At 52.1% G+C, this 15639-nt stretch overlaps 1 protein-coding gene across 5 annotated transcripts in view; it reads right to left on the reverse strand.

Annotated features, from left to right (window-relative positions):
• Positions 1–2377: 2377 nt before the first annotated feature.
• The window catches only part of mast2 (microtubule associated serine/threonine kinase 2), a 143927-nt gene continuing 130665 nt past the window's right edge, over positions 2378–15639 (reverse strand). For 3 of the 5 annotated variants that reach the window (XM_061240472.1, XM_061240470.1, XM_061240474.1), the window contains 15 exons: positions 15204–15412; positions 14739–14877; positions 14383–14515; positions 13847–14012; positions 13104–13205; positions 12805–12927; positions 12568–12677; positions 12255–12409; positions 11771–12081; positions 11204–11416; positions 10513–10739; positions 9830–9952; positions 9399–9538; positions 8884–9074; positions 2378–8486 (listed from right to left, as the gene is read on the reverse strand). In XM_061240472.1, coding sequence (XP_061096456.1) covers positions 6610–8486; positions 8884–9074; positions 9399–9538; positions 9830–9952; positions 10513–10739; positions 11204–11416; positions 11771–12081; positions 12255–12409; positions 12568–12677; positions 12805–12927; positions 13104–13205; positions 13847–14012; positions 14383–14515; positions 14739–14877; positions 15204–15412 — 4219 coding nt within the window. In that variant the 3' untranslated portion in view covers positions 2378–6609. The remainder of the gene's footprint in view (positions 8487–8883; positions 9075–9398; positions 9539–9829; positions 9953–10512; positions 10740–11203; positions 11417–11770; positions 12082–12254; positions 12410–12567; positions 12678–12804; positions 12928–13103; positions 13206–13846; positions 14013–14382; positions 14516–14738; positions 14878–15203; positions 15413–15639) is intronic. The other 2 variants (XM_061240473.1, XM_061240471.1) reach the window with 1 other exon arrangement.

Genomic DNA, 15639 nt, shown 5'->3' on the forward strand with positions numbered 1-15639 from the left:
AAGGCCAGACGAGGAGGGGCTTCACACAGGCCCCCATGACCACTCCCAGCATTACTGCCTCAGTGAACCACCATGGCTCTCATAGGGGGTGGAGGAAGAGGAGGAAGACCGCTTTGAACCGAAGCCCAGCCAACCTGTCTCTAAGTTCTCTTAGCTGCATTATCAGTCTTATCACCACTGTCAGCCACCATACTGTGTGCAGGTACACATATATCAAAGCAAGCCAGCTTCATTAAGTATCTGGCACCTGGTGCCATGAGAGAGCAATTAGAGAACTGGCAACTGCATACAAAAGCATATTCTCTCTGTGCCATATGGCTGATATCAGCCGCCTGGAAGCCATCATGTGAGGATGAATTATACTTCAGTCATGGCAAGCCCAACCCATGACATACCGTATATACAACTGTTACGGTTTCTCTATGCGAGGGCAGGAACAGGCGGAGGAGCTTTCACACAGCACCTGTCCTCTTCAGCTCCATTGTTAATGTTTTTCGACGTTGCTATGCAACGCTAGCCGACACTTCCTTCTGTTGACCTAAATGTTTCTGTTCCCTCCAAGGCTACTTGATTTACTGCAGGGATCTAACACAGAACGCTTTAGACAAGGCTTACCTACAGGGGGCGTCTGAGGAAAGCGTTAAAACACTATTAAGCGGCACACTGCTCATTGCTTACCTTTTCTCCTTCAAGTTGGTGTGAAGAAACGCAGCCAGAGGTGTGAGATGGGAAGTCAATTCCTACAACAAAGGAGAACTTTACCAACAGTCCACCAGCCACCCTCCCCCCACTCCTCTCCGTTCCCTCCAAACACATTCACCCCCCCCCCCCCCCCACTCCTCTCCGTTCCCTCCAAACACATTCTCCCCCCCTCCCTCCGCAGCACGCGCTCTGTCAGTTGTCAGGAATCTTGTTTTCTGCCTGGTGCTCTAATGTGAGCGTGGCGGCTGAGGCTGCCGCTTGAGTGGAATGAGTTTGCCCGGTCATGTAGAGCGGTGTCAGAGAGAGGCGATGCCGGCAATTCATCACCAGCGCGCCCGGCTGTCAGCACCGCGGCAGCGAGGGCCGGGGCTGCGGGGCCAGCCCGCTGTCAGAGCCGCCCGGGCCCCCGGGGGACCCCGCCGGGGAAGGGGGGGGCCCCGTTGGGCCCACACACTGACAGGGCCTGGGGACGGGAGACCAATTATCCCGCGGCGCGGAATGGGAGCGGGGAGGTAAAACGAGGCGGGCGGGGTCGGACCCCGTCGCCCGGCCGGCGCGTGGGGAGCGGGGCTTCCCGGGGAGCGCGGCGTGGGCCGCGGGAGCTAATGGCGCACCATTACCGCCTGGCTCTCAGCCACGCCGCGGCCCGCCGTCGATTAGGCCCCGAAACGCACTCGAGTGCATCCGAAACGCTCTCTCGAGCCCATTAGCGACCGTAATCTCGCAGGCCAGGACAGGGGACATGTTGCTTGATCCAAAGATCCGGCTGTTTGGTGTCCATTTAACTTGATGCCCCTAGAGGATCAACTGCAAGCCACTTTGCTTAAAAAGTGTGAGCCAGACTATGATTCACTGTCACTTCTGTTTATGCAAGTAAAGCAAATGTATGCAACACAAATTTATACACGCAGCCTCTCATTCTCAAAGTAAATGAGCCGTCCATGAAGAGGAATAATAATACCCGGAGACATTTTGACATGTAGCAAATTGGGGATTTTTTTTTCCAAATGTGAACGAAATGGCGTCAGCATTACATTAGAAAACTCAAAGCAAGGAGCTGCTGGGTGGCTCCTCCTGCTAAGGCACTGTTGCAGCACATAGATGCGCCCCATGGTCTAGTATTCAATCTGTATTTCTCTGGATTGGGCTATACAGCGAGACAAGGATCCAAAACACAAAAGCAAGACCACAACTGAATAAGAAAGAAAATTTAATTAGGATTTGGAGTGGCCTGGTCAAAGTCCTGAACCCAATAGAGATGCTGTAGCAAGAGCTTAAATGAGCAGTTCATGCACCAACACCAACCAATTTGTCTCTGCAAAAGAGAGTGGATTAAAATTCCTCCACAGCGATGTGAAAGACTGATATCAAATTATTGGAAGTGTTTGATTGCCATTATTGCTGCTTAAGGTGGTGAAACCAATAAAGTTTAAGGGGGCAATTACTTTTTCACGAGTGTCAACTTTTTTCATTAAATTAAATAATGTAAAAATGTGTTTTGTGTTCACTTGGTTTCCCCCTTTGTCTAATATTACACTTTGAAACCATTCAGTGTGACAAATATACAATAATAGAGGAAATCAGGGCCAATGTCTGCTCTGAATCAATTACTGTACAAGCTGTGCGTGCAGATGAAGCCAGAGGCCAAATCAAGAGAGGGACTGGAGACAAAGGATCTTTTACATAAAAACTTTTATTATTTATAAGGGAAGCTTAACAACAACATGCAGTTACCACATTAAAATGAACAGATATTGCACTGGTTTCACGCTAGCAAATTCTCTCACCTTGGCCCCACCACCCCACCCTTGTGTCTAACCCTGCTGCACCTCTCCTCTCCCTCTGTAAAGAAACACACATACAGCACACAAACGCAAGCCCTCATCTCCTCCCCCTGTAGAGACAAACACACATACAGCACACAAACGCAAGCCCTCATCTCCTCCCCCTGTAGAGACAAACACACATACAGCAAACAAACACAAGCCCTCATCTCCTCCCCCTGTAGAGACAAACACACATACAGCACACAAACGCAAGCCCTCATCTCCTCCCCCTGTAGAGACAAACACACATACAGCACACAAACACAAGCCTGCATCTCCTCCCCCTGTAGAGACAAACACACGGCACACAAACACAAGCCCTCTCTTCGATGGCGCTCAGAGGTCTATGGCACTGGTCTCTACACCCTAACACTGCAAACCATTATCGCTGATATATACAATGAAACAGCTGATGTGTGATACGTTCAGTTAACAGCAAGATAGAACCACAGGGGAAAAACAGCCGTTGCACACTGTATAGCGTGTGGTACAGAACACAGGGTGGTAGAAAGAGACTAGGAGGAAGGTGAAGGCCCCAAGACCTTCCCATCTAAAGTTCTGCTGCTGGGCAGAGACATCAGCCACAGAACTGCAGTCCTCAGTCACTCTGGGTGCCTCTTCACATGGACACAAATTCAGTGGCACTGTACAGCAGCCACTGTACAACTTGGTGGGGAGGGGGTACAACATGGAATCCCGCAAGATACTTAGTTTTTCACATAAAATACACTGGTGCGCATTGACTGATTGTAATCAGAGGCATTTTCTTTGCCCCCTTGTGCCACGGACTTTCATTTCATTCGCCTGCAACTACAAGTCCCAGCAGGCCATGCGGCGACTGAACTGCCAGCACGAATTTGAGAGGGGGCTGTAAACCATGATCCCCGCAGCAAGTCACACCTACACACGGTAATCAATCTCACACTCTGCTAAACTAGACAAAATATAAATACAGCTCACAGTATGTACAAATCACATGTACTCCTCTAGCACGCTTGTAAACTTTTTTGAAAGGCTGTTTGCGTGTCGGGGCGGGGCTGCACTGGCACCACACAGTCGTTACAGAGCTTTGGTCTTCTGAAGTGGGAAAGTGTGGGTCGTAGACCGACTCATTTTCAGGACATTGGACAATATACTGATGGGTGTGTGTGTCTCGAGTGGACCAGCAGTGACCAAGCATAAGCTTATATCAGAAGCCTGCTGGACTCATTTGCGAAAGGGAGCAGAACCACATTTTTAAAAACATGAATAATAATGCTTCCCTCAGCTGACCTTCTCAACATTTCCCCAGGTAAAATAAAAGAAAAAACATTCAACCATAACACATATGCTGAGACGTATGTGAGTTTTCAGCTTCATAATGTGACTACAGCCAGTGAGAAGCAGGTAGATATTAGTCCTGCAAATATACTGTGTGAGAACAGCAGTAAAGTTGGTCTCCCAGTAAAGTCGATCTCATTCAAAGTTTCCATGTCAATTTGCCAGGTTCATGCATCTCTTTCCCGCTTGATATTTATTTCAAGTAAAGGTGAATTACTCAAGAGGCCAAATCTAAGCAAGTGGAAGTTCACATTTATGCTGCAGGATAGTGATAAGCCCAGATTTGTCCCAATTCGATTGATTTCACCGATACCTATCAATAGCAATGTCCCTCTAAAATATAGTGAGCGAGGGGTATGAGTTACTGAAATGCTAGATGCAACACACGTGCGTAACAGATTTGGAATGCAACTATAACTGTGTAACACTTCATTGTAAATACTGGTCAATTCATTACAAATTCAGTGCGACTGAAATGTTGACAACTTGGCGGATTGCTACAGGAGTTGAAGAGCGGAAGGCTGGGTGCTGCTGTTGGACTGTGAGTGCAGAGAGCTTTTTGAAACCAGCTAGACTGAACTTTCACACACTGAAGGGCTACTGGCTGGAGTGCTCGCTATGGGGATGGGGCCGGACAGAAAGTACGTGACTCGGCCCTTTACTGCTTCCAGCTTTGGCTGTGCGACCTTTACCCCCTGTAAGTGGCCAATCGTGGTTTCCTCCACCTGCCCATCTCATTGACGAGATCTTTAACTCCACCCACTCTCACAGCCAATCAGTCGGGCTTCTCTGCACTCAGCCTTGTACGCTGGCCACGCCGACAGGGGCACTGACCTGGACAGCTGACTGGTGTCCCATGTTCAGTCAGATAGGGCATCTTCTAAAAATAATATGATAGTGGTGTTCAGCAAAGGCCAATGCCTGGACCTTAACAATGTCAATGGTCTGACTAGACACCTTTTCAATAGACCAAAAACTTAAAAAAGGTATGTGCAAAAACCTGGGGGGCCCTTCCAATGCTCACGTTTAAAGAGGGCTGCAAGCAACTGGCTGAGTGACAGGAGCGATCCTGCTACACACACTTTTGAACACAACAGGGTAAAAAGCACAAAGAACAGATTGTGGGTATGCGTGTGTGCATTGTGTAACTATACACACACATATAGTACAGACGCATTCACTCATTCACCAACACACATATGTACACATGTATAAAGTTTGCTAACCATACAAAATAAGAACCAATCACAAAAGAACACAGCAAGTTGGTCCAGATATAAAAGAACAACAAAATGTCAGGGAAATAAAGTGGGCGATAAAAAGCAGGGGCTAGAAATAAAGACGAGGGCCTAAAGTCAGTTTTTAACACTGTTTGGCTATAGTTACTGTATCTCTGTGCAGTGTAAGCAGTCAGGCCATCATTCAGCAGAGCCAGTCCATCTACTCAGATTTACAGGTGCCCGTCTCCACAGTTCTCCACACTGCTCCCAGCCAGCCCTGCTGCTCCATCACACTGAGGGAGAGAATGATGGCCGGGCTGGAGAGTGTGAACTCGGGCTAATTGTGTGGGGAGCAGGGAGCCCCACAATTGGCTGTGGGAGCGCAGGGCCACCGCTGAGGTAATGGGCCCCAGACGCCAGCTTCCTCTCCCCCGCTGCCTAAAAGAGCACTCAGGCTGACAGAGCCATCACTGCGCCTCTCCACCCAGGTTGTCCCTCACAAACTAACGGCGGCCATTTTGTTCATCCCCCAGACGGCTGCAGAGACTTCCTCCACTGCTGTCTGGCCATCAAAACGGATATGGAATTTTATATTTTATGTTTTTGGTCAACTATTTCAGCAAAAGCACGACATAAAGATTACTAAAAGTGTATCATGCTGTGAGATTAGACACAGCTAGGCTATGTTCCTAACACGATACCAGCTAAAAGTCACATACAGTAAATTCTGACTGTGGTATGAGAGCGAATGGAGATGGAACACTAATGTGTTTGAGGACATTCAAATATGATGCACTGCACACAAAGGAACCCCTGTAATAGTCTACTTTTTCCATCACTTTCAAACCTAAGCTCGGTTCTACTCAATCTGAACTGCCCGTCGATGCAATGTGAAACCAGCGTGAAACCGCGAGGCGGTAATGGAAGTAAGTAATTACGTTGCTTGGTGCTGATGGAACAGTGGCAATACAAGTTTTTCAGAAACTTGATGTATTTTTTACAAATTGCTAAGCATACGCTACTTATTGCTGAGATACATCCTTTTTTTTTTTTTTTTTCACAGAAGTTGCTCTCTGAAAAAAACATGCAGATGGAATATGAAATATCGTCTTCATTAAGGCACAACCAGTTCTATCCGCTAGAAACACACGAGTGGTCTCGGAAACTAACCTGGGAGTGGAGAGTCGTGACAGAGTAGTTTGGAAAGATCGTTAGTGTGAGAAGACTGCTTTCGCTGATCGGACCAGTAAAGCCAAGCTGTTTATTTCTAGCCCCGTCTCTGGCAGAGAGAAACTCTGACGTCACAACAACAGTAATCGATGACCCAAAAACCGTAACATAGTCCAGATATAATTAGGGATATGAGACATAAAACACAAACAATCCGGAATGGAACAGTTGGGTTTCTCTTCTTATGTTTTTTTTTTTTTTTTAAACAGCTAATACCTCGGATTAGTGAACAGTGTAGTTTCTCCTGGTTTGTTACTCCAACATGCATTCCTTAATTAAAATCTGGAGCCAGTAGTCCGTGTGCCGTGACGCTACGTTTTCCTGCAGGCTTTGTCCTGTGGGGCGGCCGTGGGTTTGGGCGGGGCCGGAGGCTCCTGCTTCTTCGCGGCCTGCGGCCCCTGCCTCTGGCCCCCGCGCGGGGCCCCCGCCCTCTCGGCCGGCTCCGCGGTCGGCTGGGTGCAGTCTTTCCCCGGCGTGGGCCTCTTCCTGTCCCCCGCGGGGTCCGGGGCCCTGGCCGGGGAAGCGGGCGGCTCAGTTTTGGAGGGGGAGTGTCTGGGGGGTGACTCTGTCAGGCGTGGGGGCTGAGGGCTCGGCAGCCTGGGGGTCGTCGCCAGGGGAGGGGCGGGGCCTGTCGCCGGGGCGACGGGCTTGTCCTGCTCCTTGCTCTTTGGGTGCTGGGGGTCGGTGAGCCTGTCCAAAGTCTCCTTGGCCCCCGGGATACTCATTTTGACCGGCCCGAGCACGCTCTTAGCCACGGTGGCTAGCTGGGACACCACCTTGTCCACCCCGCTCTCGGGCGTGGCGGGAGAGGCCGCGGCGGTCATCGCCTGCCTCCTGTTGTCCGCCTCCTTCTTCTCCTTACTGGTCCCCGGTGTGGTGGGCGAGTCCAAGGGCGGGGCGCTGAGCTTGGCCTCGGACGCAGGGCTGGGTTTGGGGGTCTTGTCCTCCCCCGTCGCCATGGTGACGCTCTTCCCCCTCAGCTCTGGCAGTTTGGGGGTCTTCCAGTCGGCTGCGGGCTTCAGGAAGGGGTCCTTGCTGACGGAGGTGAAGGCGCTGCCGGGGGTGGAGAACGCAGCAGGCAGCTTGGCCTGGAGCCCCGGTGGGAAGGGAGCGCTTTTAGCGGCGGGCGACGCCTCCAGCCCCTTCCCGCCCTTTACCCCCGCCTCCTGGGCGAGCGTGGGGCTGCTGGCGGGCGCGGCGGTCTGGGCCGGCTTCCCCAGCGGAGCGGGAGACACGCCCTGCGTCTGCCTCAGCGCGGCTCCGCAGTACGCCTGCGCGGGAGACAGGGACAGGGCGGGGCCGGCCCGCAGGGTGGGGGCGGGCCGGAGCACGGAGGGCGGGGGCACGAACGGCTCCTCCTCCTTGCCCTTCAGGCGGCCCTGGCCCCAGCAGCCCAGCCGGCGGCCGTCCTGGCTGTCCTCCGACCCCTCGTCCGTCTCGTCCTCGGACGAGTCCACCTCGTGGATGGCGTCCTGCTTCTGCAGCGACTCCCTGCGCTCCGCGCGGTCCTGCCGGATGGCCGACAGCTTGTCCTTCAGCTTGCTCTTCCCCTGGGCCAGGCCCAGCGGCCCCGGGCCCCCGTCGGGCCCCTCCTGCCGGCCCAGCTTGCGGGACTGGTGCTTCTGCAGGCCGCCCAGGCCCCCGCCCTCGCTGGCCGACTCCTGCAGGCTCTGCAGGCCCGGGTCCCGCTGCATCATCTCCTTCTTGAACTCGGCGTGAGAGACGTCCAGGCTGTGCTTGCGCGAGGCGGCCGGGAGCTTCTTGTCGGAGGCGGAGGAGGAAGGCGAGGGAGAGGAGGAGGAGGAGGAGAGGGAGGACGCCAGCTTCTCGGCCGACTGCACGCGCTTGAGCAGCGGGGAGCGGGGCGGCTCGGCGCTCTTGGGCCGGGAGATCTGCCGCACCAGGGGCGGGGAGGAGTGCAGCTTGACGGGGAAGCAGGAGCCCAGGGCGTGGCCGGGCAGGGGGGAGGGGGAGCGCTGGGGGGAGGTGCTCTGGGGCGTGGGCGAGGGCGTGCGGGCCAGCGGGGACAGCGGGATGTTCCCGGCAGACTTGCGGCGGGGGGAGCGGTACTGGCGCTGCAGCTTGGGGGCCAGGCCGTGCAGGGAGCTGGGCCGGATGTGGCCGGAGCTGGCCGGGGAGTTGGGCACACTGGAGCTGGGGGAGCTGCTCTGGGACGAGTTCCCTCCCACTGCAGCAGAGAGAGAGAGAGACACGCTTAAGGGCTAGGCCTGTCAGACTCAAACAGAGCCAAGCATTTCAACGCCCGTTCCCTTTACGACTGTGGAAATAAACACTGTTACAGAGCTACACACAACAAAATGTTCAGCTCTAATTTAACACTGGGTAAATTTCACTGTGACACAGTACATTTGATCCCATAACTCTGTCCATCTAATCTATTTTTATTACGCAATGAAAACTATAAAATCACTCTCACAGAACAAATATTCACATACATTCAGACACATGCCTATTCTCACACACACGCGCGCACGCACACGCACACACACACACACACACACACACACACACACACACACACACACACACACACACACACACACACACACACACAGCGTCTGTACCAGAGTGTGTGGAGTCGGGGGTGGAGCGGTAGCCCTGTGTGGGGGAGCGTGGGGACAGGTTGTGTGTGGGGGACCCAGGGACGCTCTCCCCAGAGGACAGGGAGCGGTTGAGGGAGGAGAGACTGCGGCTGGTGTGCAGGAGGGAGGCCTGCTTAGTGATCTTCCGAAACAGAGAGTTCCTCTTCTTACTGCTACCAACACACACGCACAGAGGCATTAAAAGCATTGTAGGGCATACTGTACATACTGTACAACACATACAATAGCTTTGAACATTGCTCTAAGGCCATACTCTATAAACAAACACAAATACAAGACTGTTAAATATTACTCAAAGGCCATACTCTAGGAACAAACACAAATGCAAAAGTGTCAAACATTACTCAATGAGCATACTGTAAGAACAAACACCCATACAAAAACATTAAACATTACTCTTCGAGAATACTGTACGAAAGGCATGCCCCTTTGTAAAACATAAAGAGCAGTGAAATGTGATGTGTATATGGACACACCTGGAGTCCTGACCCTCCTTCGTCTTGGTCTTCTTGTTGCGGCGAGCCATTTTGGACTTGTAGCTGGACTTCCTGGCAGGGCCCACTTTGATGGAGGTGTTCTCAAAGGGCGTGGCTGAGATGGACACCTTACTGCCACTCTGAAGGAGCGGAAAGAGAGACAGAGTGCTTTAGACCCGGGCTCAGCGCGTCTGAGAGAAGAGTGTGTGCATGTGTGTGTGTGTGTGTTTGTGTGTATGGGTGAGAGAGTCAGAGTGCATGTGTGTGTGTGTGTGTGTGTGTGTGTGTGTGTGTGTGTGTGTGCGCGTGTGTGTGGGTGAGAGAGTCAGAGTGTGTGTGTGTGTGTATGTAAGAGAATGTGCATGATGTGCGTATGCAAGTGCGTGTGTGAGTGTGTGTTTGTGAGAATGTATGTGTGTGAGCGTATGTACCTTCAGGATGAGCTCCACCACCTCCGTGTGCACCAGGCCGTGCACAGGCTCCCCATTCACGTGTGTGATGAGGTCACCCTCCCTCAGTCCTGCGTCATGCGCAGGCCCGCCCTGCTCCACGTGCTGACAGCCAATCAGAGAGGAGGGGGAAGGGTTACTTTGTGCTGGGTTTCCCAATTCACAAACTGCACTTAATCCCAACTGTAACATAGCCATTGTAACATTACCACATTAAGTCTAAAAGGAAAAATAAACTAATCTAAGGCATACACACACTTCTGGAAAGCACAGCGTGTCATTTGGCCCAGATATCAACAGCTGAAGGGGATGAAAGGTGATGCTGTAAGTAAAGATATCTCTAGCCATGCAGCCAGCTAAGTAGCTAGGTGGCCAAAGTCAGATAGTAGGAGGTGCATGCTCGAAGTTGAGGATGGAGGAAGGGACTTCTTAGGTTGTAAACAGAGGACCAGAGGCAAGGCAGAAAAATCCTGCATAGTATGTATTTAATGTGCTTACTGCACACTATGCTACTCATCACTTCAGTGAGATTTCTCACCAAGATAAACTCACGCTTTATCTGTGATAAGCATGATAATTAACGCAGTATGTACACTGTGCCCTGACGCTCCTAAAGACAGGAACGGAGGAGACGGCTGCCCTCCCTCCCAGCAGCCCGCACTCACCCAGACCATGTGGTGCACGGTGTAGATGTCCGTGTCGCCCATGTACACGCGGATGGCCCTCAGGGTGAAGCCGTACTTCTTGCCGGCGCGGTGGATGATGATGGCGGGTTTGGGGTTGCAGATAGCGGGGGAGAGGTCGCGGCTGGGGGACGAGTCCCGGGAGGAGGGGTTGGAGGAGAGGGAGTGGGGCGACATGGGGCTGGCCAGGGGCGAGGCTCCGTGGTGGTCTGAGAGAGAAAGGGGAGGGGGGGTTAAAGTGAAACCGCACACATTGTCAGGGCTCTATAGCGGACCCATTTTAGGAGCATTTCCTAATTGTTGTGTGCCAACTGGAAAAGTAATTTAGGTACATCCCAAGTATCAGTCAAAATAATTGGGATGTATTAGTGTGCTCCTAAAGTTTTCAAGGTACTGCTTTATTTTAAAGACTGTTAATTACTTAGATTTCAGATGTAAGTACTATGAAACAAAATCCAGTAAATACTAAGTCATTAAGTCCCATGAAAAGAACTTGTTAAGTACGATGAAAATATGTTTTACAGTTTTGGGCGCTTAGGGCTGGTATTTTTACATAGAACATTTACCTGGCCTGTAAAATAAAGCATTTCCTTTTTCAACTCAGGAGCGCCTGTGCGTCTCAGAAGCGACGTTAGCGCAGTGCTAACGCTCCGGGCGCTAGCGGGCGGCGTACCTGCGGGGATCATGAGCGACAGCGTGGTGGCTGAGGCGGACTTGATGACCTTGTTGAGGGGTCGGGAGGTGTGCTTCTCCACCGACTCGCCCGAGAGCAGCCGGTGCCGTGCGCGGCGTGCCGCCAGGTCGCTGATGGCTTTGGGGGTGGAGCTGTCGGCCCCTTCGCCGCTGCGGGGAGTCGCACGCTCCCACACGTCCCCCGAGCTGCCCGCTAAGGGAGGAGAGGAGAGAGGGAGGACCGTATCAGCCTGTCCAACGGGGTTCTCTATTGGTAGTAAAGCCCATAAGCCATCTTTCAAAGAAAATTTGATCAGCCATTTTAAAAGGCTTTTGTTGTACATGATTGGGAAGCAGCCCAGAGCTTGAGATGGAGACTGGCTGAGGTGTGTAAAACAGGAGATGAATGAGAGATTGTAATTGGCTTAGGTGAGTCATCACAGAGGTTAGTGAGGGATGGTGACTGGCGGGTTGAGTCAGGCTGTGGTAAATGAGAGCTGGTGATTGGCTGGTTGAGCCTGGCTGCGCTGAATGAGAGCGGGTGATTAGCTGAGGCGGCAGGACTCACGGGTGATGGTGGCTCTGCTGAGCTGGCTGCTGGTGGAGCCGGGCGTGGTGGGGGACTCGTCCAGCTTCAGCTCCCTCTCCACAGGCAGCTCTGGGATGGACAGGGGCAGCTCCTCGCCCCGGGGGCCCCTGGGGGTAGTCTGGGGCAACAGGGCGGGGCTCTTCCTGCTGCTGCCCCCCTCCTCCTCGGCGGAGATGGCGAAGCGGGGCATCTCGATGATGGCGGAGCAGCAGCGCCGGCGCACGGTCAGAGGGGGGCTGGAGTCGCTCTCCGTGTGAGACGACTCGGACACGGAGAGACGCTTCCGCAGGCTGGAGAGAGAGCAGCCAAAGGCACGGACAGACACAGACAAAAGGACAGCCGTGAGCTGAGGCCATAACAAAGAGACCAACCATGTCGGTAATGTTCTAAGCATTGCTACATGGACGCCTGCATTGATGCAGGTTACTGAGAACAGAACATTCCGGATGGGGCGAGGACTCACATTTCGGGGGAGCCCACCATCCAGCTGCGGTCACGTGAGCGGAGGCCGCTGAGGCTGTCGATGCGGTCGCTGCCCTCCTCACTCAGGCTGCGTTTGGTGGGTGGAGGCGTCCTCTTCTCCTCGTGGAGAGACAGGCGCTCCATACTGCTGTACACCTACAGGACAGGACACACACAATGCATAAAAACCCTGTCCGGCTGCACACACATTCATTATGAGGGAATGTACTTCCGCTGTGTGTGTGTGTGTGTGTGTGTGTGTGTGTGTGTGTGTGTGTGTGTGTGTGTGTGTGTGCGCGTACTCCCTACAATACCTTGCTGAATCGTGGCGAGCAGGAGGAGAACTGGCGGATCTCCACATGCTCGTCATCGTTAGTGTCCTCTTCCTCTTCAGAGTCCACATGCTGATACCGGTCTGAGCGAGCTGGACACAAACAGAGAAAGAGATTTACCCACTCAGCGTGTTTCTACAGAAACTGCACATTTCAGAATGGTACTGCATTGCGGCTTGATATAGCCTCATAACAGTAGAGTCGGGAGGTGGGACTCACTGTCGAAGTAGCTGGTGTCGTCCTCAGACTCCAGCTGGGGGATGAACTCGGCCTTCTGCCTCAGCAGGCTGTTCCAGTCCAGGTCTGTGAAGAAGCGGTGCTGCTTCACCTCAAAGGCGCTACCTGTGCGCGCGCACACACACACGCACACGCACACACGCACACGCGCACACGCACACGCACACGCACACGCACACAGAATCAAAGAGAGAGGGGCTCAGAAACAGGACCTGGATGCACAGTGGACCAAAAAATACCCAAAGCAAAAGGCAGAGGTGAGGGGTTTTGGGGCTGGGTACCTGTTCCGAGGCGGTCCAGGGGGTTCTGCCGCAGCAGTTTGGATATGAGGTCTTGGGCGTCGTGGGGCAGGGCCTCGTCCTCCTCTGGCCAGATGATCTCATCTGTGGGTTGGAGAGCCGGTTCTTACTCAGCGGGCGACCATGCAGAAACACCTAAGGCTAACCTATCCCCTCCAGCTGAATTCGCTTTTTACCCAGCTCCTGTAGCCACTACTGGATGTAGGAATGTGGGTCCCATCCTCTCAGCAGGCTTTGCTCTTGAGGGACTGATTCTATTTAAAAATGTTGCATGCAGGCCAAACGTTTTCCAAATAATGTTTACCAAAAATCTTTTGTAATACGTGTTCAAGTAGTTTCCTTCATAGAATGCGTACACATAGCACAAATATACGGTGTCACTTGGGGAATGTATGCGGACACTGTGTGGATGAAGAGTCAACACAGTTGACTTTTCATGCGACTGTTTTCTTCTGGCTATTTTACTATTATCAAAAGGGAAAGACTCAGTAAAAAGTAAGAAGTTTAGCCATGGCCCTGTTCCACAAATCAGGATTACGGAGTTAGCCGGATAACTGCACTTAGTAAAACCCGGATCCCACCAAATCTGAAACATGGACTTAAGTAAAGAGCTGGTCACGCTTTTACTCAGCGCGGGTATCCAGCTAAGTCCGTAATTCTGCTTTGTGATACAAGCCCCCAGGTCTCCACCCGCTCCAGCCCGCCATTACGCCCGCAGTACTGACCGCTGATGACCTGTCCGAAGAGCTCCTCTGGCGTGTCGCCAAAGAATGGCGCACAGCCCACCAGGAACTCGTACAGGATCACCCCCATGGCCCACCAGTCCACCGGCTTGCCGTAGCCCTGCCGCAGAATCACCTCGGGGGCGATGTACTCAGGTGTACCGCACACCTGACCACACACAGCACAAACACATTACATTTATATTGTAGACGCTTTATTAAGGTCATAGGAACAGCTACAGAACACAGGTCTGATACGGTATGGAAATGGATAAGTATCAGTTATCCATAGCTATGAACATCAAGTCTAGTTCACACAGTAAGCACTGGATAAGTCAGTAAGTTATGGCAAGTAGAAGTGACCAGAAGTGAGGCACATTCATGTGAAAGCACTAGATGACGATCCAAGTGCAACGTGAGCAATACTAGATTGGGTGTAACCCAGAAGAAGAGTGTCGTTAAAGTTGTGTCTTCAAACCAAACGCAAGGCTGGATTGGACAGAGGATTAAGGAAAGAGGACAGAGGTGGCGGGGCGTACCTGTTTGTCCAGGAACTCGCGTGCGTCCTTCTCGATGTGCCCTTCGTAGAGGTTTGTGGTCAGGCTCATCAGCCCGATCTTAGACAGGCCGAAATCTGTCAGCTTGATGTGTCCCATTGAGGTGATCAGAAGACTGTGGGACAGAGGGAACAGTGGATCAGCTCACACTGGGATTCCAACCCCAACATACAATGACGTCCATTATAGAAATAAGATGAAAAGAATCATCTCTGAAATCATCTCTTTAAAATTCATAATTACTGGACTGCAGGACGAAACCTAGGATGAACTTGTGTGTGTGTGTATGTGTGTAGGGAGTGTGGGTGGTGTGTGTGAGGGACAGTGGGGAGTCTTACTTGTCAGGTTTGAGGTCTCTATGGACGATGCCATAGTTGTGCAGGTACTCCAGTGCCAGGACAGTCTCAGCGAAGTACATGCGCGCCATATCCACAGGGAGAGCCCTGATGCTCTTCAGCAGAGTAGCACAGTCTCCACCTACACGGGAAAGCCAGGCCATTGGGCACTATGGTTCACATCTGTATTCCCACAGATATCATTAAACTCATTTAATGGGTAGAGGAACAGCCAGAGCTCAAGATGTTTATTTTTCATTTAAATTACCAAACGAAATTCAGTAAGACCAAAAGAAAAAGCAAGCAAACTAATTCCACTAAATAGGTCATTTAAAATGGTAAAGGCTAACAAAACAGAAAAAGCGGATGCAAGTTACTGCAGATTGAACAATGATCTTCTCCTAACAGAAATGTCTTAATATGCAGAATAAAGGTTAGTGGGTTTGTATCTCATCCTTTGCACCGTACCTTCCACGTACTCCATGACCATGCAGAGGTGTCTGCGGGTCTCGAAGGAGCAGAACATGCTGACCACGAAGGGGTTCTCTGCGAAGGTGAGGATGTCTCGCTCCACGAAGGCCTGCTGGATCTGGTTCCTCAGGATCAGGTTCTGCTTGTTGATCTTCTTCATGGCGAAGCGCTGCCGGGTCTCTCTGTGCCGCACCAGGTACACCGCACTGTGGAGGGAGGGGACTTTCAGTGCCACCACACATTTAACTCCACATTTAACCTGCCCATCAGTGCCACCACACACTTAACTCCAGTTTAAACTGCCCATCAGTGCCACCACACATTTAACTCTACATTTAAACCGCTCACTACACTGTTGAGGGAGGGGACTTTCAATGCCACCACACATTTAACTCCAATTTAAATTGCCCATCAGTGCCACCACACATTTAAC

The sequence above is a fragment of the Conger conger genome, chromosome 4 (genome assembly GCF_963514075.1).
Source record: "Conger conger chromosome 4, fConCon1.1, whole genome shotgun sequence".
NCBI lineage: Eukaryota > Metazoa > Chordata > Actinopteri > Anguilliformes > Congridae > Conger > Conger conger.